The sequence below is a fragment of the Folsomia candida genome, unplaced genomic scaffold, assembly GCF_002217175.1.
Source record: "Folsomia candida strain VU population unplaced genomic scaffold, ASM221717v1 Fcan01_Sc012, whole genome shotgun sequence".
Lineage (NCBI taxonomy): Eukaryota > Metazoa > Arthropoda > Collembola > Entomobryomorpha > Isotomidae > Folsomia > Folsomia candida.
Window position 1 is genome coordinate 4,220,228 of NW_019091204.1, and position 25,137 is coordinate 4,245,364.

General features: G+C 34.5%; 4 protein-coding genes across 4 annotated transcripts; 3 read left to right on the top strand and 1 right to left on the bottom strand.

Annotated features, from left to right (window-relative positions):
* Window positions 1–4,378: 4,378 nt before the first annotated feature.
* Window positions 4,379–7,364, top strand: LOC118432920 (gastric triacylglycerol lipase-like). The gene is made up of 8 exons (XM_035855929.1): window positions 4,379–5,033; window positions 5,512–5,578; window positions 5,667–5,816; window positions 6,484–6,509; window positions 6,600–6,688; window positions 6,965–7,057; window positions 7,129–7,186; window positions 7,350–7,364. Exons 1-8 carry the CDS (start codon window positions 4,842–4,844, stop codon window positions 7,362–7,364), a joined length of 690 nt encoding a protein of 229 aa, XP_035711822.1. The 5' UTR covers window positions 4,379–4,841.
* Window positions 7,365–7,584: 220 nt separating this feature from the next.
* On the top strand, window positions 7,585–10,803 carry LOC110855243 (lipase 3). The gene is made up of 7 exons (XM_035856001.1): window positions 7,585–7,633; window positions 7,729–7,769; window positions 8,138–8,202; window positions 9,379–9,478; window positions 9,551–9,766; window positions 10,476–10,553; window positions 10,618–10,803. The coding sequence occupies exons 1-7, from the start codon at window positions 7,591–7,593 to the stop codon at window positions 10,708–10,710; spliced, it is 636 nt and encodes a 211-aa protein (XP_035711894.1). The 5' UTR covers window positions 7,585–7,590; the 3' UTR covers window positions 10,711–10,803.
* A 2,041-nt stretch (window positions 10,804–12,844) lies between these two features.
* On the bottom strand, window positions 12,845–14,886 carry LOC118437161. The gene is made up of 2 exons (XM_035855994.1): window positions 14,366–14,886; window positions 12,845–13,440 (listed from the first exon to the last, which is right to left on the bottom strand). Exons 1-2 carry the CDS (start codon window positions 14,532–14,534, stop codon window positions 13,082–13,084), a joined length of 528 nt encoding a protein of 175 aa, XP_035711887.1. The 5' UTR covers window positions 14,535–14,886; the 3' UTR covers window positions 12,845–13,081.
* Window positions 14,887–19,641: 4,755 nt separating this feature from the next.
* Window positions 19,642–24,584, top strand: LOC110855261. Its single transcript, XM_022103677.2, has 6 exons — window positions 19,642–19,793; window positions 20,589–20,810; window positions 21,760–21,965; window positions 22,520–22,836; window positions 23,109–23,416; window positions 24,089–24,584. Exons 1-6 carry the CDS (start codon window positions 19,708–19,710, stop codon window positions 24,435–24,437), a joined length of 1,488 nt encoding a protein of 495 aa, XP_021959369.1. The 5' UTR covers window positions 19,642–19,707; the 3' UTR covers window positions 24,438–24,584.
* The last annotated feature ends 553 nt before the right edge of the window (window positions 24,585–25,137 follow it).

Genomic DNA, 25,137 nt, shown 5'->3' on the forward strand with positions numbered 1-25,137 from the left:
ACTACAAATCGTAACCGGCGTGGTAGAGACACATAGTCATTCCGCGTGGTAATGATTCACTACTACCTTATTTTGAGTGTAGGAAGCATTGGAGGCGAAAGGAGGAGGGGGAATTGTCTCCCCAGAAATTGACCAAAATCGTATCTTATAAGTCCCCCCCCCCTCCTCGTAATACCCGACAATACTGATTTCCCGGGTCCCCCCCATGTCCGCAGACAATGGCTATGTGCATGTATGTATGTATGTACTACGGTAATTTGGATAATGTTGTGTATCAAACACACGTGACGTGGTCAATTTAAAAAAATACATTTTTAAGCTACTTTTTGTGAAGCCCTTGTCCGTCTGTCTGTCCATCAGCAGGATAACGTGACAGATGGGTTTGAGTGACGTATGTATGTACACGTCACCCATCCAGTAAAATGATGATGTAATATATGGACGTTCCCTAGCTGAGGATATGTTTTTTTTACGTGGAAATATTACATTATTTGAATAAGGACGTTACGCCCGTCTTATTTTGACTTGCGTTAATGCCAAAGCGTCGCCCTAATCATCGCCCTCCTCGGAGGGGGGGGGGGGTACGATTTCGCTCCAAATTATTTAGAGTGAAGAAGGGATGCAAATTAATGTGAATATGAATTTAATCGTGTATTTAAATACGTTTGCATAGTAATTGATAACGGCAAATGGCAAAAGGAGGACGATTTATTCTATAGCGAAACAGACGACCACCTTTTACAGAAAGAAGACAAATTGGAAATGAAGTATTTTGGGAGTACGTACTTAATCCTGGAAGGAAAACCGGTGGACGGGAAACCGATGGAGGCCAAGCGACTGAAAAGGTGAATTTAAAAATTCCTCTGAAAATTAGGGGCCGTCCATGAATTACGCAAAGCAAAAGTCGCTTTCCGTAATTTGTGAACGATCCCTTAAGAAGACAGGTAAATTGGAAACTTGGAAAATTGTTTAATTAATCAATTTTTTCAGAGATGGTGGTCCCGACAGTGAAAAGTTTGTTGAGGTGTGAAATTTTAAAAACTCAAGTTTTAAAAAGACGAAAATAAAACAGATGATATCATATTTTACGATAAGCTTACACTTATCTTTAAAAAATTAAATGGAGGTCTCCATTGTGTTATAAATTGAATAAACTTGTAATTGGCAAAATACACGATCTGCGACTGCTAAGAATTTGCATCCAGAGACCAAGCGACTTACATAAAACCTCCAAATTTTACACTTTCTAAAATTTTCTCCTCTTCGGATGCAAAAATACGTCTGCCATGGCTGGTCGTCTCTTTTGCCAATGTGATACTGATTAAATTTGTAATCAATTGACACTAAAACGGGAGAGCATAGACTGGGAGAACTCCATTCTTAGTTACGTATGTACTAATTAAGCCTGTTTTAATTGCGTTTTTTGGCTAAGATAATGAGGTCTGATATGTATTCCTCTTAATTAAATCATTTTGAGTGTGCTTCATTCATTCATTCATTCATGAATACATACATCATGCATATAAGGACACTCTAAATAATTTGGGGACAAATACGGGTAATTAATAAGAACACGTTTCAGGAAGCAAGACAAAAATTCGTGTACCAAAAATATTCGTATTTGGTACACAAATCCTTGTCACGTGTGTTTAACACACGTGACGTAGCTAAATATTTAAAATTATATTTTTTACTATGTGAATACTGAATTTTTTTTAAATGAACGTATTGTTTCCTTAGTAGCGACGTCACGTACGAATTTCTGACACTGCATTGGTGCCGAAACGTCTACGTAATCATTACCCAAAAATTAGCACCATTTTGGTGACAATTTGTCTCCAAGTTATTTACAGTGTGAGTAATTTATTGCAAACATTCCTCCAATAATTCTGCATTACGTGAATAAGGGCATGATGCAATTATAAGGAAATGACGTGAACAATTAAAAATATGTCCAACAATTACTATGGTTCATTTCAATTGTATTTTATTGTTGCATTGTTTATTTCGGGAATGACGTATGATTTGTCCCCAGATTATGTAGAATATACATACTTAAATTGCAAAATTTATTTTTAAGTGAAATGAAGCTTATCTTAGCTGGAGTTGGCATGCATTTAAGGAGAAGAATTTTGGTCAATTTTAAATTCATAAGATGGTTCATTTTTATCATCACTTCATTGAGAAAACAATACCTGGTATTAAATTTAATATAAAATTGTATTCCTTATTATTATTTGACATTATGCAAAAAGTTAGAAGACCAGGGCCCATAAGAAATAATAGATATGGAAATACATATTTGAGAAGCTGATACAGATATGTAAATAAGACAGATCCACTAAGTTATCGGACCGACGTAACAAAATGCTCAGAGCTTTACACACAGTTAATGTAATTTCAAAAAAATTGCATATGTTTATTACCAAAGAGTCTGGATTGCCATACAGTTACAATTTTAATGATTCAATTCCGCTATGTGCTACAGATTGCACTTTCTTCTTCAGATTTCGCATCAAATTCCGGCCATCGACTGCACCTACTTTCAAGCTCATTTTCTTCTATCTGTTCTTAAATTTTCGTAAGGTATCTAGCGTTTCTGAAAGCTTAGAATATTTGGAGTTGTTAGCGCCCAGAATTTCTCAATTGGTCGCCGTTGAGGAAAATTTGGTGGGTTTTAATTTTTCGATTTTTGCGAAACACAATCACTCTTTTTTTCAACTCTTGCCTTTCAACCCAAGTTTTTCTAGTCTTAGCCATGACTCAATAATTGTTGACATATATTGATGGAAAGCTTATATCTTGGTCTATTCAAAAATATTTTTTTCGAAATTTAATTTCAATCTGCTCCCGCTCAGCGCGCGTTTAATGGGGCGGTCCGATAACTTAGTGGATCTGTCTTATATTCTCTTGAAACTAATGCTAATCAAGTATTTATTTGTTACATAATTGCATTGCATCTTAACTGTCACATTTGTCAAGGAATAATTGTCTCGTAAATATTTGGTTTAGTGCATTGCATAAATTATGCATACTTTACACGATAATTCGATACAACTTGTCGTTAACTATATATGTGGGATTTATCTCTGTCTTTTCAACCTTAAGGTTGCGTTAATAATAACAGCAATAATAATAATGACTTATTTCGCCAAAATTCCTACATGGCTCATGGACCAGAGAATTACAGGTTATTATAGCGTCTGACATTTGGAGTCTGCTCGCCCTCAAATTATACCTTCATACTTATTTTGGGATACATACATAGTTTAAAAAAATTCACAACAGTGATATTGCATATTTGTCACTACCATTTGCAACTATGTACATATGTTGCAAATCTACGATTTCATAAATTCACATTACTGTCGTTTCATCTTTAGGAAATTCATGGCAAAATACATACATATTCTGAAACAGGTTGCCATGTACAAGTCACGGTTATGTATGTATGTACCTCCCTAGTAACCATGCTCTAAATATGTATAAAGGTTGCATTAAAACTCCTGTCAAGTTGCAAAATTAAATTCTTGATCAGAAAAGTTTTACGTGTGCATAATAAATACATATGTCAATACACACATACATACTCCTTGATATTCATTTAGTGACAAAACTTGCACTTGTATCGATGAAATTAATTACATTGGCCCGTTTTTATTTCAGTTGTTTTAGGTCAACAAATCTCCGGTAAACCCGAATTTATAACTGTCACTTATTATCATGTTTTAACCAGCTTGACTTCTATGTTTGTATGTCTGACGAGTGCAAATGTCGCGCAAATTTCAAATAATAATGTACGGCATCTAAACTTCTTTAGGTGTCGAAGGAAAGTACTTATGTAAGCAAAAAAGAGCATGGTTTGTCTTTGTCGTGTCTTTGTTCTCCATATGACAACAATTAATTTCTACGTTTTTATGTATGTACTCTCATCCGCTGGAATTTCAATAAAATTAATTCCAAAGGTCAGTAAGATAAATTACAAGGTCGTGAACAAATGGACAGTCTTGCACTATGGATGCAATAATTGCTGCATGCAACGTTGAAACGATGCATGCAGCAATTTCCATTTAAGCATTTCATTTCCATTTCCATTTCATTTTAAGAAATTTCGTGGCATCTTTAATATAATTTTTTTTCTATAGAGCATGATGACAATCAACTAAATATCTATGTATCTCACAATATTACGGGGTAAAAGGTTGCAATTTCTGTGCAAATTTATGTAATAATATGCATTTCCTGCCTTCCCTTACATATTACAACCTTCCTTTTTTAGCATTGTCAACTTTGTAATGGCAACACATCTCTTGGTCACACATATATAAGGGTTAACTTTACTAAAATTAACTCACTCTTCGTTCATAATCAAGTCGGACAGGAAGGTGTTACGAAGAGAGGAAGAGGAATGGGAGGTGGACCTTCCTTGTTAAATAATAGTGCCGTAGATCCATCCAATCGTACCGAAACCTTCATAAGAATTCTGACAAAATTATTTTCTGTGCGGGTTTTCATGTGGAACGTGACGTGAAATCAAGACGACGAATCTCCAGCTTTAACGTTTTATTGTGATTTTCTTCAACAGTATGGTGAAACAGAATTCATCTAATTTGCATATTTATAAGTACGTAAAATCTAAACACATAGAAAATCTACGGAATTTCCGGATTGTGAAATATGCATGGTAATAAGACTGCAAATTTTAATTCCCTTTAAGAATACTTTAGTACTCCTGAATTCTAATATTTAATGTGTTCAATCTCAGTACGACCGATAAGTAGCAAGGAAGATAAGACTGCAAATTATTAGATTAGTAATAGTTGCAAAACGTTGTGTAGGCAATGGGTCATTTTACGACGAGTGATTCCGCACTAATAATGTTAAGCGTAGTAGTTACCTTCCTTTGCATAAAGGCTGTTGGTTCCCAGCTTTACAGTGATTTTCAAAGTTCTAAGGACCCCGTGACTGATATTTTCTCATTGGCTCAAGTCTTGAAGAAAAGCAATGAAAATCCAGCGGCTCAATTAACCACGGTAAGAGAATGGCTGGATTCCATACGAATATAGAATATATTGGGCGTACTCACGACATCGTCTTATTTCGCGTCCCAACTCATTTAGCAAACTTGCGAACAGCAAAATATTTCGGTCGTGAGGGGATTCGCAAAATATGATTTTGCAAATCTCTCTTATCTGGCAAATTTGGTGAAAAACACCTACATATTTCTTGTTATTTTGCCATTGCATTCTTTTGGTGGCGATTGTGAGGATGAGTTTGCGAAATAATTATGTGAAACAACAACATACCCAATTGGTGGGTAAATTTGCAAAAAATCCCATATTTTTCCAGCAAAAATTTTTGCGAAATCTCCCATATCTCGCAAAATTTTGCAAGTTATGGTGGTACGCTCAATTTGAAGGGTGATGTGATTACGCTCATTCAAAATATATTTGTATTATTGTTGCATTTTTAGCATTTTGTGTGTATAAAACTATGCCAATTTTTGTGTAGCCAATGCTAGTGCAAAAGTATGGATATCCGGTTGAAAGTCATAAAGTAGTAACTTCCGATGGATATGGTAAGACAAGTGTACATACCTTAGAGAGAGAAAAGACTGATGATGAAACTAATTATGGACATGTGTAAATATTAATATGAAATTTCAGTTTTGACAATGCACCGAATTCCACATGGGAAAAATGAATATTTCCATGAAAATGAAATTCATCACCAACATCGGCCAGTCGTTATCTTGCAGCATGGCCTTTTTGCATCATCTTTTGAATGGATGATGAACAAGCCGGACAAACTTTTGGGTGAGGTTTTAGCTATAAAATTGTTATCATATATGTACACAGTCCCGAGAGAAAGAATGTAACCCAAAAATCATGAAAAAGTCTTAAATTATGAAATAATCCTACATATACGGGTTTAGGGCATAATGAGGACAAACCAATATATTAATGCTAGAATACGGACAAAAAAAGGTCGACAAAAAAACTGGACAATATTAAAATCAGGACACACTAAAGGGGGACAATTCTACTTCATTTAAACTCATATAAAACTTGAATGTAGATGTGCAAAGCTGTTGGCTATGATGCAATAAGTCCATTATTATTATTATAAAACTTGAGTGGTTTAGTTCTTTAAATTTATACCATTCGAGTACATCACAAACGCTAATTTAATAATTGCAGACCTCAGTTATTTGAAACAGAAAATTTTAAACACTGATTAACTTTCACGTAATAAGTATATATGTATGTATGCAGCACAAAAATATGTAAATTGTCCATATTGGACTGCCGTCCTTATTGTACCATTGTCCAGGTTTTTTGTGCTCTTATTTTGCCCTGTCCAGTACCACATTATCCTCATTATGCTCGGATCCGATATATGTATAAAACAATAATTGCATTATTATAGTGCAAATTGCAATAATTTTTCGTTTGTTGCTTATTAACTCATTATTCTTTCCAGCCCTAAAACTAGCCGACTCTGGATGGGTAGGTTATACAAAAATGTGCTAAGATACATATGTTTACGGTTGCATGAATCATCAAATTATCAATTTATTCAAATATTTCTATCCGAAGGACGTCTGGCTGGGTAACGCTCGAGGTAACGCTTATTCTAGAGAGCATTTAACCTTATCTCCAAGCCAAAAGGAATTCTGGGAATTTAGGTGAGCAACACTCTAAATAAAAATGAGTAAAATTTACACAAAGTTGAGTAAAAAAAAGTGGATGACACAACCTAAAAGTGAAATTTACCCAATGCTGTACAAAATGTTTCCAAAGTTGTGTAAAATTGGCTCAGAGTTTGGTAGATTTTACCTTTTGGTTGTATCATCCTCTTTTTTTTTTACTCAACCTTGAGTAAATTTTACTCATTTTTATTTAGGGTGAACTGTTTAGCATTAAAATCTAACAAATGAATCAATATACAATTTGTTTTACAGCTTTCATGAAATGGGTGACAAAGACATACCTGCCGTGATTGATTACATATTAAATACAACAGGTCATAAGAAATTGAAATATGTTGGATTCAGGTAAATGTTTAATGACACTTGTCGAGACTTGTTTTAAATAGACTAAACTTATAAAAAATGCATAATTTCAGTATGGGAACAACCATGTTTTGGACAATGATGTCGTTGCATCCTGAATATAATGAAAAAGTATGTTATAAAAAAATTGTTTGGAAATTCAACTAGTTTTTAAAATCTTAAATATTTTTTTTGTTAAAAATGTTGTGAAACGGTCTTGGAGGACTATTTTGTAAACTTTACAGTTTTATTTTGCTTCGCCAAGCTTTCGGCAAATAAATATTGCCTTCTTCAGGGTCAACGTAGATAATATAAATATTTTACAATTAATCACTCTCACAATTTCTATAACTTGATAAATTACATTAATCCTCTTGGTAATTTACGGATTTTTTATAAATGGTAAAATCGTTGGTGTCCATATGGAGTTAATTTTCATTCCATTATTGGTGTTCATTGTATTTGTCGATTTCTTGATGTACAATGCCTCTTTAATTTTTCGATGAAAGTATTTTTTTTGTTGTAAGGTAAGCCTAATGGTGGCTCTAGCTCCAGTCGTGTATATTAACAATATGATGGGTAAGCAAATTTATAAATTATTTACAGAGCTAATTAAGTCATCAAAGTGCACAACTTATTAAAAATAATCTATGACAATTGATATATTATGACAGGGTTCCCACGACTCTTCGGTCCATTCCATAAAGTGATAAAGGTATACCTTGAAAGCAGATTCATAGAATTATGCAACTTTGATTAACCCTACTTACAATTAGAAGGTGTGAGGTGGTTATCCCTTATTATTTATTCTGAAAAAAATCAAAAATTCCGTTTAAATTTTGAAATCGGGTTAAAATTCGAAAAGTTACAGCGTTTTTAAAAATCCGAATTTTAGCTCAATTTTTTTAAAATTCCGCCACGTGCGTAAACATGCCCATTAAGGAAAAAACGAAAAAATACGGGTCCACTTATTTTTGTGCCTGAATAATTTAAAATCAGTCCGGTGGATATCAGCGATAACCACCTCATACCATCACATTGTTAATTAAAACTTAATTTATCCAGTCCGTCTTATCTCTTTAGATCATCTTGGATATTCTCGGGAACGGGGAATTTCTTCCACCTTGGCTTACCCGGATTTACAATGCGTTCGTCTAACAAGGGAACCTCAACTACTGTCCCATCTCGATTTCCTTCGTAATAGCCTTAATCGACAGATAATTTAATGAAACTAAAACTTTGTCATAGAACATGCGGTGCAAAATCACGTTTTCGCGAAATATTTGGCGAGAGTTGCACCAAAACCTGCATTTTCCCAATGCTTTTAACATAGCCCCCAGCCTTTCGAATGATGAAATGAACTTTATAGAATACTGAAAAAATATTTATGTACCCGTCCGGGTAATTTCACCCCGATCACGAATATGCAAAAAGTGATGCAGACATTTGCCAATTATTTGCAAATTGCGAAAATCCGAAAAATTTCGCAAATTTGAATTCTTCGTTCCTTTAAATTCAACAAAATTTTAACCAATGTAAAATTGAATTTTTTTATTGCAAAAATTTGCAAAAATTTTCAAAAATTAAAGCTCGCAATTTTTCATGAAAATTAGTTAAAATAACCAATGCTAGTCTATTTTTACGTATTTTTCGAAATTATTTGCGATATTTATTTTTGCAAATTGCAAAAAGTTGCAATGTATGGCGTGATTTTTAGTTGATAAACAAATTCGCTTTTCCTTCATTCGTACATGCATACATATGTATGTAAATGATAATTTTTTAGTTTGTATCATGAAACGATAATGAAAAATTGAGAAATTGCGTACTTCAATTTTTGCAAATTTTTGCAAATTTTTTGCAATAAAAAAATTCAATTTTACATTAGTTAAAATTTTGTTGAATTTAAAGGAAAGAAGAATTCAAATTTGCGAAATTTTTTCGATTTTCGCAATTTGCAAAAAATTGGCAAATATTTGCACCACTTTTTGCATATTCGTGATCAGGCTGAAATTACGCGGATGGGTACATAAATATTTTTTCAGTATTCTATAAAGTTCATTTCATCATTCGAAATGCTGGGGGCTATGTTAAAAGCATTGGGAAAATGCAGGTTTTGGTGCAACTCTCGCCAAATATTTCGCGAAAACGTGATTTTGCACCGCATGTTCTATGACAAAGTTTTAGTTTCATTAAATTATCTGTCGATTAAGGCTATTACGAAGGAAATCGAGATGGGACAGTGGTTGAGGTTCCCTTGTAAGCTATAATTATTGCTTCCTAAATTAACAAATATCTATAACTTCATTAATTTCGTGAATTAGATTCGGTACAAAATTCTGTTCGAATACATGGATCGCTGAAACCGTCTGTGCAAATATTAACTTCCTTTTTGCCGGGTGGGATCTACCTCAAACTCAAATTGTACGCGAAAATTTATTTTAATTTTTTTTCAAAATTTTGATGATTATTTTGTCTCTACATGCATTTAATTAGAATCAGCTTCCACTATTTTACAACCATACGCCATCCCCCACTTCTACCAAGACGGTGGCACACATTGTTCAATTTATCCACACTGGAATATATTGCCAATATGATTATGGACACAGGGAAAATATGATGCGCTACGGAAGCTCGGTGCCGCCAAGGTACAACGTAAAAAATACGACAGTACCCGTGGCTCTGCTCTGGGGTCCAAATGATGCCGTCGTAAGGAAAACTTTTGACAACATAATACACATATTTATATGATTCTACCCATATGTACCTGTTCAAAAAACCTATTTTCATTCAAACTTCAGTCATCCCGATTTCTGTTTGAAAATTTTCATTCACTCACACTCAATCATTTTCCTTCAAACTTCATTTCACTTCATCTGACTTCAGTTCCTACTCGCCCCATGTACAAATTAAGCATACATAGGGTGAAAAATGAAAGGAATGAAAAATCCTTTCATTCATAGTCATTCATATGAAAGACGGAATATTTTTGTCATTTTCATTGAAATGACAGGAAGGACTAGTCGCAATTGAGGCTAAGACTAAATTAATTGTTTTCGTCGTTTAATTTTATTTTCCTTCTCTATCATAATCAGTCATATGAATGATAGTGAACAGGTATGATTCCAACTCAAGGGGTAATATTTGTGTATGTAGCTACTGCACATATTGAACCGTTACAATGTGCAGTAGTGCATCAGCAATGCATGGGCTTACTCCAAGTTATACCGATTAAATCCTTTATAGCAGTTAAATATACCACTCTTGCGGTGGAGTCATGTCATATCATATGTATATAAATATGTACATTCCGCGTAGTAATAATTAATGATTAATTATAATTTTTTAAAGAGTGTAACCACTTGACAAAGAAAATTAACTCGAACACATACTTGTGTATTTATTTATGTCATTACAGGTGAATCCAATCGATGTGAAACGACTTGCGTCACAATTGCCTAATCTAGTTTTCAATTCGCCAGTTCAATATCCATTGGTAAATTTTTAATTTAAGCTATAAATACATGAAGATAAGTGAGTTAATTTAACATTCTACATAGTGGAACCATTTCGACTATCATCTAGGCAAGGATGCAGATCAGTTAGTTAACCCGGTAGTTATTAATCTACTCTCAAGCTGGGCCAAAAAATAGATTGATTGCGACAAAAGTTCCTTGACATTTAATTACCACTAAGGAGGGGAGCTTCACCACCTGCCCTTCACAGATCTCGATGCCCTTTGGATATGTGGTAGTGCCCTATGAGTGTACTAAAAGCCTGAAGTGGTTTGACTCCATGGCCACATTTGCGCCCGCCACACCCACTCAAAGGCGCCAAAAACAGGAAAAAAGCCCTGTTTTCATGTACTTTAAATGTCACCAAAAATCCAATTTTGCACGGATTTTGATAAAATTTACATTTTTGTGATCCCAGATACTTGTGTGATCATATCCAGTAGATATCCCAACTTTTTTGAAATTTTGAATTTTTTCGAATAGTTCATCAGCTCGAAAATTTCGAAAATTTCAAAAAACTTGAGATTGCTATCGAATATTATCAGGCAAGTATCTGGGATCACAAAAATGCAAATTTTATCAAAATCCGCGCAAAATTGGATTTTTGGTGGATTTTTGAAGTTGGTAACTTTTGTGGTTTTCATCCCTTTGAGTGGGTGTGGCGGACGCAAATGTGGCCATGGAGTCAAACCACTTCAGGGTTTTAATACACTCATGGGACTCTACCACATATGCAAAGGGCATTGAGATCTGTGAAGGGCAGGTGGTGACGCTCTCCTCCTAAGTATTTTATATTTAAATATTTGTGCAGCTCCAAGACATGTAAATAATTATGTGAATACAGTTTCTTTATATATTTTAATTGAGATTATTAGCTCACCCTGCGTAGCATGAGAGCTATTGAATTCCTCTTGTCCGTCTGTCCGTCTGTCTGTTGACGAGTTTTTTGCATCAATTGATGCTAATTAATAAGCCCCAAGACCATTTTAACCCTAATTTGTAGCACAATTGGTATCCAAAAATCGTTAACGCAAAATGGTGCGAAATAATTGGAGGAATCGATGTATTCTACACCAATGATTAGGATTAACTGAAAGTTCTAGTTAGCCTAGGCAGACACCACTTAACCTTGAAATCGTGTCAAAATTTAGTCCCAATTTTTGCCATTTCGGCTGCACCATTGGTGCAATATTATATCAAATTTCTTTTACATATTTGCTGTTTATTCTGTAACATTGGTGCAAAATTATATAAAAATTAAAATTATACATCTATTTTCTCCGCTTATTTTGCACCTTTGATGCAAAATTATGTCCAACTAATTATACCAGGGTGAGCTACTTCTAACGTTACTACGGTTTATTTAGTAATAATATGTATCTCTCATGTGGTCATCAAGAAGAAAACTACCACCATAACTCGAAGCCAAACTTACAATTAGTTGTAGTACATACATACATTCAATATTTTAGTAATTAAAAAATAATAATTTCATACATACCTCGATATATGTAAACGTCAAGTTTTAGAATTTTTTAGTTACGCATACATATGATTTTTGTTTTATATGTATTTGAGTAGCAATAATGTAAACTGGAATTTCGAAAGACAAACAAATTGATTTTGTTAAGATTTTCAGTATGATGTTCAGTTTTATTATGATTCTCAGTATCAGTTTCAGTATGATTTTGATTATGACTAACAACGCATAACACCAATGGGACATAAAAAATTCCTTAACAACATGAAAAAACCCGTAGCAACTTTACCAAAATTTCTTAGCAACGTTAAAAAATGCCTTAGCAACATAAATAAAAATTTCCGTAGCAACGTTATAAAAATTGCTTAGCAACGTTGACAAATTTACTTATCCCAAGTTGGTTTGGGATATTGAACTACTTTGATCTTAGATTTTTTTACTTCAGGTAATATGTATTTGGCGTCATTATGAAAATTGTACTAAATGAGGATATTAATAACTATTCAGATGGATTTATTAAATTGATCTTGTGTAAATCCGTTAATTGAAAATCAAAAGATTTGTGTTTTTTATATAAATAAAACATGTCCCTGCTTCGAACAATAATCATTGTATGATAAGGTCAAGAGTCAAGAATGTGTTTTGGATATTTATTAACATTAAATATTCATAAATTATGTTTGCAAATAGTTTACGCTAAATGTTGTATTCGCATAAATAGGCAACTTACATTGATAAACTTTCACCGAGACTAATAGGCTCCAGATAATAAGACCTTCTAAAATTGTATGAATTTAATTTATTCCTCCCATCCGACGTTCCTATACTCTAAACAATTATGTTAAACCTAAGAAACCTAAAAGATGGTTACCAATTAATAATAAATTTGTTACCCATTGGTACCAAATATCTTACCTTACTGATAGCAGTAGAGTAATGTATAGTACTGACAGGTTTTTATACAATAAACTGGTAAACGATTATGTATTAGAGGTAGGGCAGAGATTTATTATCAAATCCTTATGCGCATTACCGTCTTTGCACAAGCATATACGTTACACATTCAGTAATAATTGTTACCAGGTTATGGAGACGGTAATCAAAAATCTTGACAGTCCATACCCTCACCGAAATAACGAATTTACAAACCCCAGCTATACCAACATCTCGAATAAACGCCATGAGGGCAATTATATTTCCGGTACAAACAATTAGGAAATAGCTCAATGTTGATGACTGACCAGGGGCAGTTTCATCTTCCTTGGATAAATGTGGATGTAATCCCGCCTTTGCATTACGCTGACCCTTAATTCGGTAGTTCTTCCATGAAAACCATCTCCGGAGGATGCCCGCTTCCAAATAGGAACGAACACCTCGGTCCAAAGTGACTGTTAATAAATTTAAATTAATGCCGTATCATCGGACTAATTCCGAAAGGGCCAAATTGCAGTCGATATTTAATTCCGAAAGGACCTAACTACACAAAAACTATTGAAAAGACCTAACTGCATTTTCAATATAACTGCATATATAACCGCAATCCCTGAACCTGTGAATATTGCATTTTTAAAATTTTAATTCTACGATGGGCACGACCGACCTTTAGTATTGAACTAAATATGGTAAAATTTTGCAAATGAAATATTCACAGGTTCAGGGATTGAGGTTATATATGCAGTTATATTGAAAATGCAGTTAAGTCTTTTCAATAGTTTTTGTGTAGTTAGGCCCTTTCGGAATTAAGCATCGATTGCACTTTGACCCTTTCGGAATTATGTATCGACTGCACTTTGGCCCTTTCGGAATTATGTATCGACTGCACTTTGGCCCTTTCGGAATTATGTATCGACTGCACTTTGGCCCTTTCGGAATTATGTATCGACTGCACTTTGGCCCTTTCGGAATTAAGCATCGATTGCACTTTGACCCTTTCGGAATTATGTATCGACTGCACTTTGGCCCTTTCGGAATTATGTATCGACTGCACTTTGGCCCTTTCGGAATTAAGCATCGACTGCACTTTGGCCCTTTCGGAATTAAGCATCGACTGCACTTTGGCCCTTTCGGAATTAGTCCGACGATATGTAAGATGATTTAGAAGTTTGTCATACTGAAATGGGCCATTTTTCAGTGCAAGAATTTTACGTCTCTAAAAACATAATTATTTTCCATGTCCTAACTAACTTATTTTCGTCAACCACAAAGTAAAAATTTGTCTGTGGATACTTAGGAAATGTCCCCATTGAAAAATTTTGACATAAAACCGCCCTGTATTTTTTTTTAGATATTTCTGTTTCGTACTAAATTTCGTACCTTGCAAATGGTCCATATGTTTCGAAAAATGCAATACGCTCAAGACTAACATCCTGGTATCGGTCGATTTGAGAAATAAAATCTGTCCAGATTTCGAAACTAACGATCCATACGCGCTCATCAGTCCTGCCTGCATCGTACCCATGCAAACGATTCCCCATTTTTCCATCCGCGAGAAACATATGGAAATTTTAAAAACTTCATAATTTAATAGTCCCTCTTTTTACAAGTCTGATAAATTTTTGTAAATCAAATTCTCACATTGGCAAAAATGTCGGCGAACGTCGAAGTCGACTCAATTTTGTCGGCCAGCCTACCCTACCAAACAAGGAATTCTTTCCTTGCTCAGCCGCCAAAGTACGCACGACGTAGCTTGCCCAGCTATCATTGCCGAATAAGGAGATTGCAAATTTTGAGGAAACCAACTTTTCAAATGACTCCGGAGCAACGGCATAGTCAGGAGTTGATAAAGACGAAACGATGACAGATTGCAATTCGGAGCTAAGTAGGATTAAGGAGAGAAACCACGGTCCCAGGACAAACTTTATCTTCCCCTGGACCAGTTGTCTAAAAAAATGGGGAAAGTTAAGGCCACATACATATCTTCATAGAGTTTTTAGTCTTACTCTACCCATGTTCCATATTCTTAAATGCAAATCCTAAAATTGAATCAACTCCATGAGTTTTGGGATAAATGCAACTTTTAAAATTTTTATCTAACTCTAATTTTTGGTACTACAAAAAAGTCGATTTGAAAAAAATTAACAATTTTGTTCACCATTTTTCACTGTAACTTTCCTCAAAAATGAATTCGCTAATTTTTTGTTTCAAATTGACTTGTTTGTAGCACCAAAAATTAGATTTACATAGATTAAAATTTTTAAAGTTGCATTTATGATAAATTAAATTTATCATAAATCATTAATTAAATTTATCATTTATGATAAATGCAACTATCAAAATTTTAATCTATGTAAATCTAATTTTTGGTACTACAAGCAAGTCGATTTGAAAAAATTAGCGAAGTCATTTTTGAGGAAATTAACAGTGAGAATGGTGAACGAATTTATTAATTTTTTTCAGACTCGTTCGTAGTACCAAAAATTAGATTTATATTAAAATTTTTAAAGTTGCATTTATCCCAAAACTCTTGGAGTAGATTCAATTTTAAGATTTGCATTTAAATACATTGAACATGAGAGAAAAAACTATATGACGTATATAAAGGGTGGTTTAAATGTCACGCTACAATGAAAAATTATTCGATAGGAAAAATCCATAAATTTCCATTAGTTACCGAAATTTTGTCTCTAAAATGCAACATTTTAAGAATTTTGTCATCAGTTTTGATAATAATTTATAAAAATCTCAATCCAAATTCTTGTAATTAATGGAGATTTAGGGACTTTTCCAATTGAAAAATTTTCCATTGTAGCGTGACATTTTAACCACCCTGTATGTGGCTTTAATATTTGTTGTAGAAAAATAAATCGGAAAACTTTGTTTACGAATAAATATTTACTTCTCCATTTCGAGGTTGATGTTCTGCTGAGGAATTAAGCGACAAATCCCGGCCAGTGTGGAGAACCATATTTCTGTCCGGCGCCATTTTTCTCGCGGTTTTGTGAATATTATTGTAACCACAATGAGGACGGTGCAGGCGACGAAATATGTTAGGAATATGGGGTCCAGTTGTTTTAATAGGGCGGCAGCTGGGTTCGCATTCCCTAACGGTTTTTTGAGGCTGGTAAAAAAGGCGAGACCGTCCGTTATGCCGTCGGATGTTGTTGAAATTAATCCATCATGTTGACTTGCTAGCTGCCAGATGGCGATATGAACTTCACCAGACTGAAGGCCGCCGTACAGTCCATCGTACAATTGGGTGGTGGAATTTAGTTCTCCGTAACTGGAGTAGATGTAAGGTGGGCCAAGGGTGGCGTTTAAGTATTGGGTGAACACAATCACAGTAGCGAGAAAACTATCGTCGACAGATTCGCCCTCACTGTGAAATAAGGATAATAAAAAGTCTTAAGTTTATTGGTATCGACTTGTTATATATTTCATTTAATGATGTACAGATCAATCGAGAATTTCCTGTGTATTCGGGGTTCTATTGTTCTTTCGAAATGTATCCATTTCCAATATTACATAGATATATTCCCATACATACTTATATATTTTACATGTGCACATATAATAAATCTGATTACTGACCACGAGTATGTTGTTTAAATAGTGTTTTTTTGACAAGCTAAGGCGGTACTAGAAATTGTTACATGTTCGTAATTCGATACCTATCGTGTATGTAACAACCATGATTTTCGGTATGAGAAGTTAGCCAGCGAGGGAGAACGATTCTGAGACATTTATACGTGTAGGACATTTGATACCTTGTTTGAGTTAGTGTGTAATTCTTTGGTTAATTCTCTAAATATTTTTTATATAATGCAAATTCCAAGTGTATCTTATAAGGAAAATGCCAATTTAGCTTAAAGGTCCAAAGGTTTAAAGTCGATGACACGCATCACCAAATGGAATTCCATACAGTCCTTAGAATTGTCATACATAGTATACTAGGACCACATCCTTTACAACTGGCCATCCTAACCTAACTGGTTCTACTTCTGTTCGATATACTATTCTGATATCATGATAAAGTAATATTCGATGTTTGGGTAGTGACAGATTATAAGGACGTATGATATTGCTAGCAAGAATTAGGTTTGTAGCTTTTCTTAGTGGGTGTATGTGGCATCATGTCCATACATTTCTTTTTGTTTGGTAAAAACTTATTGAATAGCTTTTTCCGTAATAGAATGCTTTGCCACTGGCGGATGCCCAAACTTGATAACACGACCTTGAAAATTCGCCCTTTTACGGTAATAATTACCTTCTCCAACCCGTTCTAAGAATTCCCCTCCATATACGTCAAGATCGTAAATTTTGAATTCTCCGCTTCCCCTGGAGATAATATATAGAATATTTCCATAACCGGAGAACGGATATGATTTAGCTTCATGGAAGCTTCCGCACATAACGAGATGATAGTTGGAACTCCTACTGTTGAACTGGACAAACTCCCAGCCTGGGAGTCCCAGGGTAAGTTACTCCTTGATAAGGTAGCGGTCACTCCTTTGTATTGGATAAAATTGCAAATTTTACCATACCTTTGAAGGAATTTTGTCGTTGTGAAGTTAGGTTTTGATTCAGCTCTGAGGATAATTTGGACCTGATATTTTTGAGTATGAATGACTTCATCATCCGTGAAACCACGACCCCAACGAGTATACAGACAAATCGTGTCAGCATCAGCGTCTTGCTTGATTTTTGTTAGTTTCTTGTAAAAATGTGATTTGCCAAATACTGAGAAAACGTAAATAAAAAATAGAAAGAAACATTTCATGACGCTATACATATTTTTAGTTAAATTTAAATTAGTGGTTTGAAATTATGTAAATCCTGCAGTATACTTCAATATCCACTGACTGTTTCCCGACTTACGAACAACAGTGTGGTACATTAAGGGATATGTTTTCCGTCGATGTAATATTTATTGATCGTGTCGATTGTAAATTATTCAGTGTCAATATTCAATTACTTTAGCTCCACGTTAAATACCTGGATCAGTGCATGTGTACTTTATTCGTATCTAGCCCTCAGATAGGACTTTTCCATGACAGACTAATCTTTATTTAGTCTTGACTAAAATTTATATATGTAGTCATTGAAGTTTAAAAGTAAATACAGGGTGGTTTAAATGTCACGCTACAATGCAAAATTTTTAAATGTGAAAAATTCATAAATTTTCACTAAATAGTTACCGAAATTGCCTATGAAATTCAACATTTTAAGAATTTTGCCATCAGTTTTTTTATCCGTTTTGACAAAACTATTCGGTAAATTTTAAAACTTTGGGTAACTAAGGGAAATTGACGATTTTTTTCAATTAAAAAATCTTCAATTGTAGCGTGGCATTTAAATCACCCTGTATAACCTCATTTTTTAAATATATTTTAAAAGATGTAATAAAGAAGACATTTGAATGAATGGGGAATGACGGCTATTGAGCGAGGAATGATAATTCCGTCTAATAGTCAGCAGCAAAATACGTCACCGCACCGTCCTGAATTATCGAAAAATAGTTTGAAAGTTTAATTGCGTCGATTATTGTGATCGTAACTCGGGAGGATACAATCGAAATTACATATTTCATCTTGGGATTGGTGGCTCAAATAATGGGGACTTCTCCGTGGTCCAAGTGCATATTCTGCATGGCGCCAAAGAACTGGATCAAACTTGGCTAGTAGTTCAATTGTGGCTAAAAAAAATTTCAATTTTATTGCTAATATAATTTCTCAAACCATCCTTAAAATGATAAATTTCGTGAAAACTTCTTATTATTATCTCACCCCTGCGTAGCACGAGAACTATTGAATTCCTCGTGGCCATCTGTCTGTTGACAGACGTCATATAATAATCGAACTTGAATTTCGAGAGAAAAAAATTTTGATTTTCTTGAAATTTACAGTTTTTTGGAACAGAATTTGTAAGAGAAACAGTAAATTTAAAAATAATTTAAACCTTTCTTTAGCATAATGAATTTACCCTGCCGGGTAAACCGGTACTGAAAATTACCCAGGACTGGGAAAAGTGCCCGGTAAGGCGGGTAGCGGGTAACTACCCGGTGCCCGGGACATGCCTAATATCAGTAATCATAATAATAATAATTTATCGGAAAATTCTTACAAGGCTCATGGCTCATAGAATTTCAAGTATTTACGTTGGTTTAAGAGAAGTAATTCGACTCCGTAAATACATAATCGCATCAAAGTCAAATGTCACGGATTACAGGAATAAAGAAGTTGAATGTACCTTTACCAGGCTAAAAAATCGTGCTGAGTGCAATGATCGCGTGGCTTACGAATCAAAACTGCGTTGAATGACACCCATCCGAGTCATGAGTGCGAGGCATTGATTCGTGTTTTTGCATCGTTATTAAATGATGACTTCCCCCTTTGGTAGCACCAGCAAATCCATTCATTTAACAAATAAGTGCAAATTCATCCGCAATTTATTATTTAATTCCATTAAAGTTTGAATGAAACTAATGTGTGATTATTGTCACAACAAGGAATGTTATTGACAACAGTGCTATATCAAATGCCCTAGTTTCCTCATATGATGGGCAACACACTGAATGAATTCAATTCATCCAAATTAAAATGACGTCTGCTAAATTACCCCAACATAAAAGCAGTTCTTCCTTGAATCAGAGCTTAGAATTGGAGTTCACGTCTTGTATCAAAGTTATTGATAAATTTTGACAAATTTCCGAAATCAAAATGGGTGGCGTCGCTACTTTTTATCTCAACGCGATCGCATCTGCATTATTTTCAATTTCTGCAAATAATGTATTGCAATTTGGAAGGTAATTTTAACACTATTTTATGTCTACGGTTGAAATTTTAAACTACTTTTTAAATGCATATATTTAAAATGTTTGGGATTTTCTGTAAAATACTTAAAAATCCTAAAAATATGTTTGTACTTTGCCAGCCATTGAGACAGCTACGAAATATGGTTATCAGAAAAGAAGTATTTTTCCTCCAGCCTTTTTAAAATCTTTGACAGAAAAATTGTGTGCACTAACTGATATACAATTTTTTGGTAAAAGTGTGTAAAAATTTTGGTATTTAATAGAAAATGATAATTTGTTCGGAAATTTTGAGGAGCAAGATGGAATGAGATGCATGTTTCGTAACCAGTCTGTAGTTGTGCGATTAGTAAAGGAGTATATATGTATGTATGTAAATACATGTTCAAAAAATATTTATTCATTTAAAGTTCATTCATTCAAGGCCTTGAAAAAAAATATTCATTCCTTATTCACTCATTAATAATTACAAAAAAAATATTCATTAATTATTCAGCATTTATTCATTATTCACCATTCCTTCATGTTCTTCAAAATTCACAGTATTAGACGAATTTCTCAACTTTCCCTATGTATTAAGCATTGAGTTAAAAAAATGAACGATGAAAAAAAAATTCATTCATTATTCATTCACACGAATTTAATAGATATTCACTCAATATTCATTTATTTAAAAATCTGAACAAAATATTCATTTAATATTCATTCAAATTTTGAATATTGAATGAATAATTTATTCATTCGTCATTAAATGAATGAATGAATAATCCAACTTAAATGATTTTATAGCAAGGAAGCAGATTACCACGAGCCAGGACGAACTTGGTCCATGTGTGGACGAGAAAACTTACCACTCAACAATTCCTACTGTGATGAGTTTGATGTCAAAATGAATTTGGCACTAGCACAGTTATCTTGGGCGATCGACGCCATGAAGAATAATCTCGAAGGTCAGAATTGGATGTCGACCAGCCTGAACGGTACTCCGAATTGGGAGACTATTAGACCTAGGTATTTACATAGGAGTAAGAATTATTCGATTCAACAATGAAATCCACCACTAATTTTAAAATTTGGAGTTAAGTATTTTAAGATGTTACTATAGTCGGTGTGTGATAGTAACAGCAAGATTTTTGGGGGCAATTACCCTGGGGGGTGTTATGGACTTATAACATGGTGTATATAGGGAAATTTATTTCTCTGGAACGGGTGGATGGAATTTCAAAATATTTTTTTTGTTGTAATCCTTACCCAAATACCTCCACCCCTTTTTGGTGTTTTCCCTGAATTTTACGTTTGAACTTCGTAGCAAATTTTCTAAAGTTATTAATAATTTAGATATTTTGCACATTTTTTGTTTCAATATTAGAAATTTTGCTCCGAAGTTCAAACGTGAAATTTTGGAAAAACACCAAAAAGGGGTGGAGGTATTTGGGTAAGGATTACAACAAAAAAAATATTTTGAAATTCCATCCACCCGTTCCAGAGAAATAAATTTCCCTATATACACCATGTTATAAGTCCATAACACCCCCCAGGGTAATTGCCCCCAAAAATCTTGCTGTTACTATCACACACCGACTATAGTAACATCTTAAAATACTTAACTCCAAAATTTAAAATTAGTGGTGGATTTCATTGTTGAATCGAATAATTCTTACTCATAGGTAGTTACTTTTAATGTTCGATCAAATACTTTTTCGAGTTATGTAAATATGTAATGGGAAGCAGATTTTTTACATCTGGTTAAAAGTTGTTAAGAAATCTGGTATAACCACACTATGGGGTAGGCAGGGTACGCACGGCATAGGGGCCCCGCAGGTCCCCGGAATTTTAAAAAACTTTATTATATCCCGACGAGATGTAACAAAATATTAAAATAATCACATCTAATTCAAATTGTGTTAAGAAATTATACCAAATTTTATTGAATAATTTAAATTCCAAAAATTCTGAGCAGGAAAATGGTTGGTGGCTTCAATCCTCCAGATCCTGACGAGGTGCAGAAGGAAATTGACGATCTTAAAGAGGAAATAGTGGATCTGCAAACTAAGCTGGCTCAAATAGACGTGAATGGTGACATCGACAAAGTTGAAAGTCAGATGGCAGTCGTGCAAGAAGAAATTGCGCAATTAACGACAAAAATGGACAGTTTAATGCAAGAAGGTAGAAATTTAAGTATATGAAAATTGTATGTTACCCACACAACGAAGTCGTCAAAGCTGGTCAAATTTGACCTCTTTCAACTTTATCTGTCTCGATTAAAATTTCCGTTGAGTGAGAAATTGAATTCATAACTACATTTAGTAGAAACCAATTGAATTTCTATGATTTTCTGTAAAACCCAAATATTTATTTCAACCAGTTTCCAAGTTTTGACTTTTTTGACGAAAATCACGAAAACTCCACTTTTTAACATTAGTCGGTATACGGAAAATCCCAGAATTCGTGAAGAAAAATATCCAAAAAGTCAACTTTTTACCATCCAGTTTTCCACAAAATACCAAAGAAACACTCGAATTTTGAGAAATTTTGAGAAAGCTGCATTTAAAAGGAATACGTGATATGACATATTTGGTCTCTTAGGAACATACGTCACATGACGTATTTAAGTGAACAGCAGCTAAAGATGGATTGCAAAACTTGCAATGAACAACTTGTAATAAGACTTGCAAAATTTGAAAATTTACAAATCTTTCAATTTACTGTTTTTTCTATAGCCCAAGACACTTTCAAAGATCAAATAGAAACATTGGTCACATCCCTGAGCGCCATTTCGACCGCAGCTTATACCCTTAAAATAACAGTAGCGAATTTGGAGAAAGATCTCGAAGATTACAAAATTATAAATATAATGCACGAAATTGTCCGTGGGCCTGACAGCGGGACGGCGTACCTGTTCGAGAAAGGATCCTTCAAGGGCAGCATGACTACTGTGCTGTCATCCCTCGTGTCACTTTCTTATGTTGAGGTTCTCAATGACAACGAATTCATCTTGAAAATTTTCAAATTTCTGAGTCTCCTTGAAGACAAATATGTAAGTTGGGAAGACTTTTTGAAACTATATTTTTTATAGGGACCTAACTTGACTTTAAAATGGTAATAATAATTTCCGCGAAATTGAAACTAGTCACCTTATGGTATCTATTTTGTTCATGCATTGTAGTAAATTTGAATTTAGCCGAAATTATTACCATTTTTGCGAAAAGTTTTAACTGATGTGGTGGTCACCCTACCCAGCAATTAATTACGTCGAGTGTACTGACCGATTTTTATTATAATGATAGTAATTTTCGAAATTATTTTCAGAAACTTGACGGATGCAAACACCTCTACTACATAATCGTCCTGAGTAACCACTTCTACAACAAACCACAACCCTTCCTCGTGGCCCATATGCTGACAAGTTTGTTGCAGTCCGATGACCCAAACGTTGCCAATGGAGCCTCAAATTTTCTAAATTCTGTCGTTTCCCCCATCGTAAAATTCATTGCTTCCGATAAGAACGCCAACAATGAACCGCTCTGCCACGCCCAATACATCAACAATGTAATTGCTCCGTGCACCGTTGTTGCGGCAGGGGATGGATTCGCATTTGATGATTCACATGTCATCGGGTATTTTTGAAAATATTGCATTACTTAATTATTTACTCTTACAATGCGATGGTAAACCTCCGATTTGGTTGAAATTTTGAAATTAAGTGGTCCATGTCAATACAACCAACGTTTCTTGAGGCAGTTTGGGCGATGGTCAGAATTTGGCAAAATATTTGAGGTCAAAGTTTAAAAATGTGCAATTATTAGCACAAGAAGAAAATGGAAGTTGAGTTTGCTTCCTCCGCCTGGTAAAATTCGCCCATTTTACAACCTTCGTCTCAAATATTTTGACAAATTCTGACCATCGTACAAACTGCCTCAAGAAACGTTGGTTGTATTGACATGGACCACCTAATTTCGAAATTTCAACCAAATCGGAGGTTTACACTTCACATCATCGCATTGTTAGAAAAATCTGGAGCCCACATGACTTAACCAAAATGTGACGATATTTTACATTGTAATAAATCTCCCCCACAATGTGTCAAGTCCTCACTATTTCGTGTTACGTTTACACATTTTGGGGAAGATTTATCACAATGTGGGGTAAAATATTATCACAATTTGGTCAAGTCATGTGGGCTCCCTGTTTTACTAAGAGTGTAAAAACAGCTAAATCATTTAGCTAACATTTAGCCTAAATTCATTTATTTACTTGTGTGGATTGTAACAAAGTTTAAATTTTTTCAGAAATAGCGCATTCCAGTTTGGATCGAATTACGACGACGGTCTAATGATTGGGGATGATTGCGCAGTTGCAACGGGATTTATGGAAGTTCCACATGCCGTTATGAAAGAGTCGGCCCATTTCTGTTTTTCACTCCAACCTGGTGCTCGACTGAATAGACGGGTTATATATGACGCTGATTTTGACCCGTCTGATTTTGTCCGGTCACGTTGGAAGTATGCAGACCAATCACCTTGCTTAGGATGCAGGAGCGCGAAATGTTATTTAATTTTGTATCCACAAGCACTGGCTAATGATGAAATGACTTATTGGAGCTTGTTCGGGGGTGGGGTAGCATGCGAGTCAGTTTGACAGTGATGGCGATTGCTTACGACGCTATTGTTTCAAAATTTGCATTGAAATGACCATTACAGATTCAAGGATATTGTTTCTATTTTAGACAGTGTATAACATAAATTCATTAAAATGCAATAAACTTGAATAAACGAACGGGATAAGTCTTGGTTTTGTCGCTTTATTTCTCTCATCACTATAATATCATATACTGCGTAGTGTGTCCTGACAGTTATTCGGGATTGCCGTCGGATTTGGCATGACTACAGTAGGAACTACATGTACATTAGGAACCTTAGAGGTTCCGTTTTTGTTGGAAAAAATCATTTACATACATATATGATCGACAGAAAGTGATCTGTCCACGTACACTTTACAATCCTACAGGATTACTATCCGCAAAATGTTTCACCTTGAATACCCTTATTGAGTTAATGATTAAGTTCGAAGTGCCGGGTAATCCGGGTACCCGCAACATGGCAACAATATTGTTAACTGAAGAACGTGAGCAAGGCTCAAGATGCAGCGAATTGGGTGAAATGGTTAATAAATGTATGAATCTCAAAATGCCTGAACTACTTGAGTTTTACATGGCCGAATTTATTAAGAGAAAGACATGTATTCAATGCACGACACAGTTAACACCAGTGCCGGTAGAGTCACATATGTATGTACTCCGGTCGGCAATGATTTAATACCAGATTTCTAAGAGTGTACA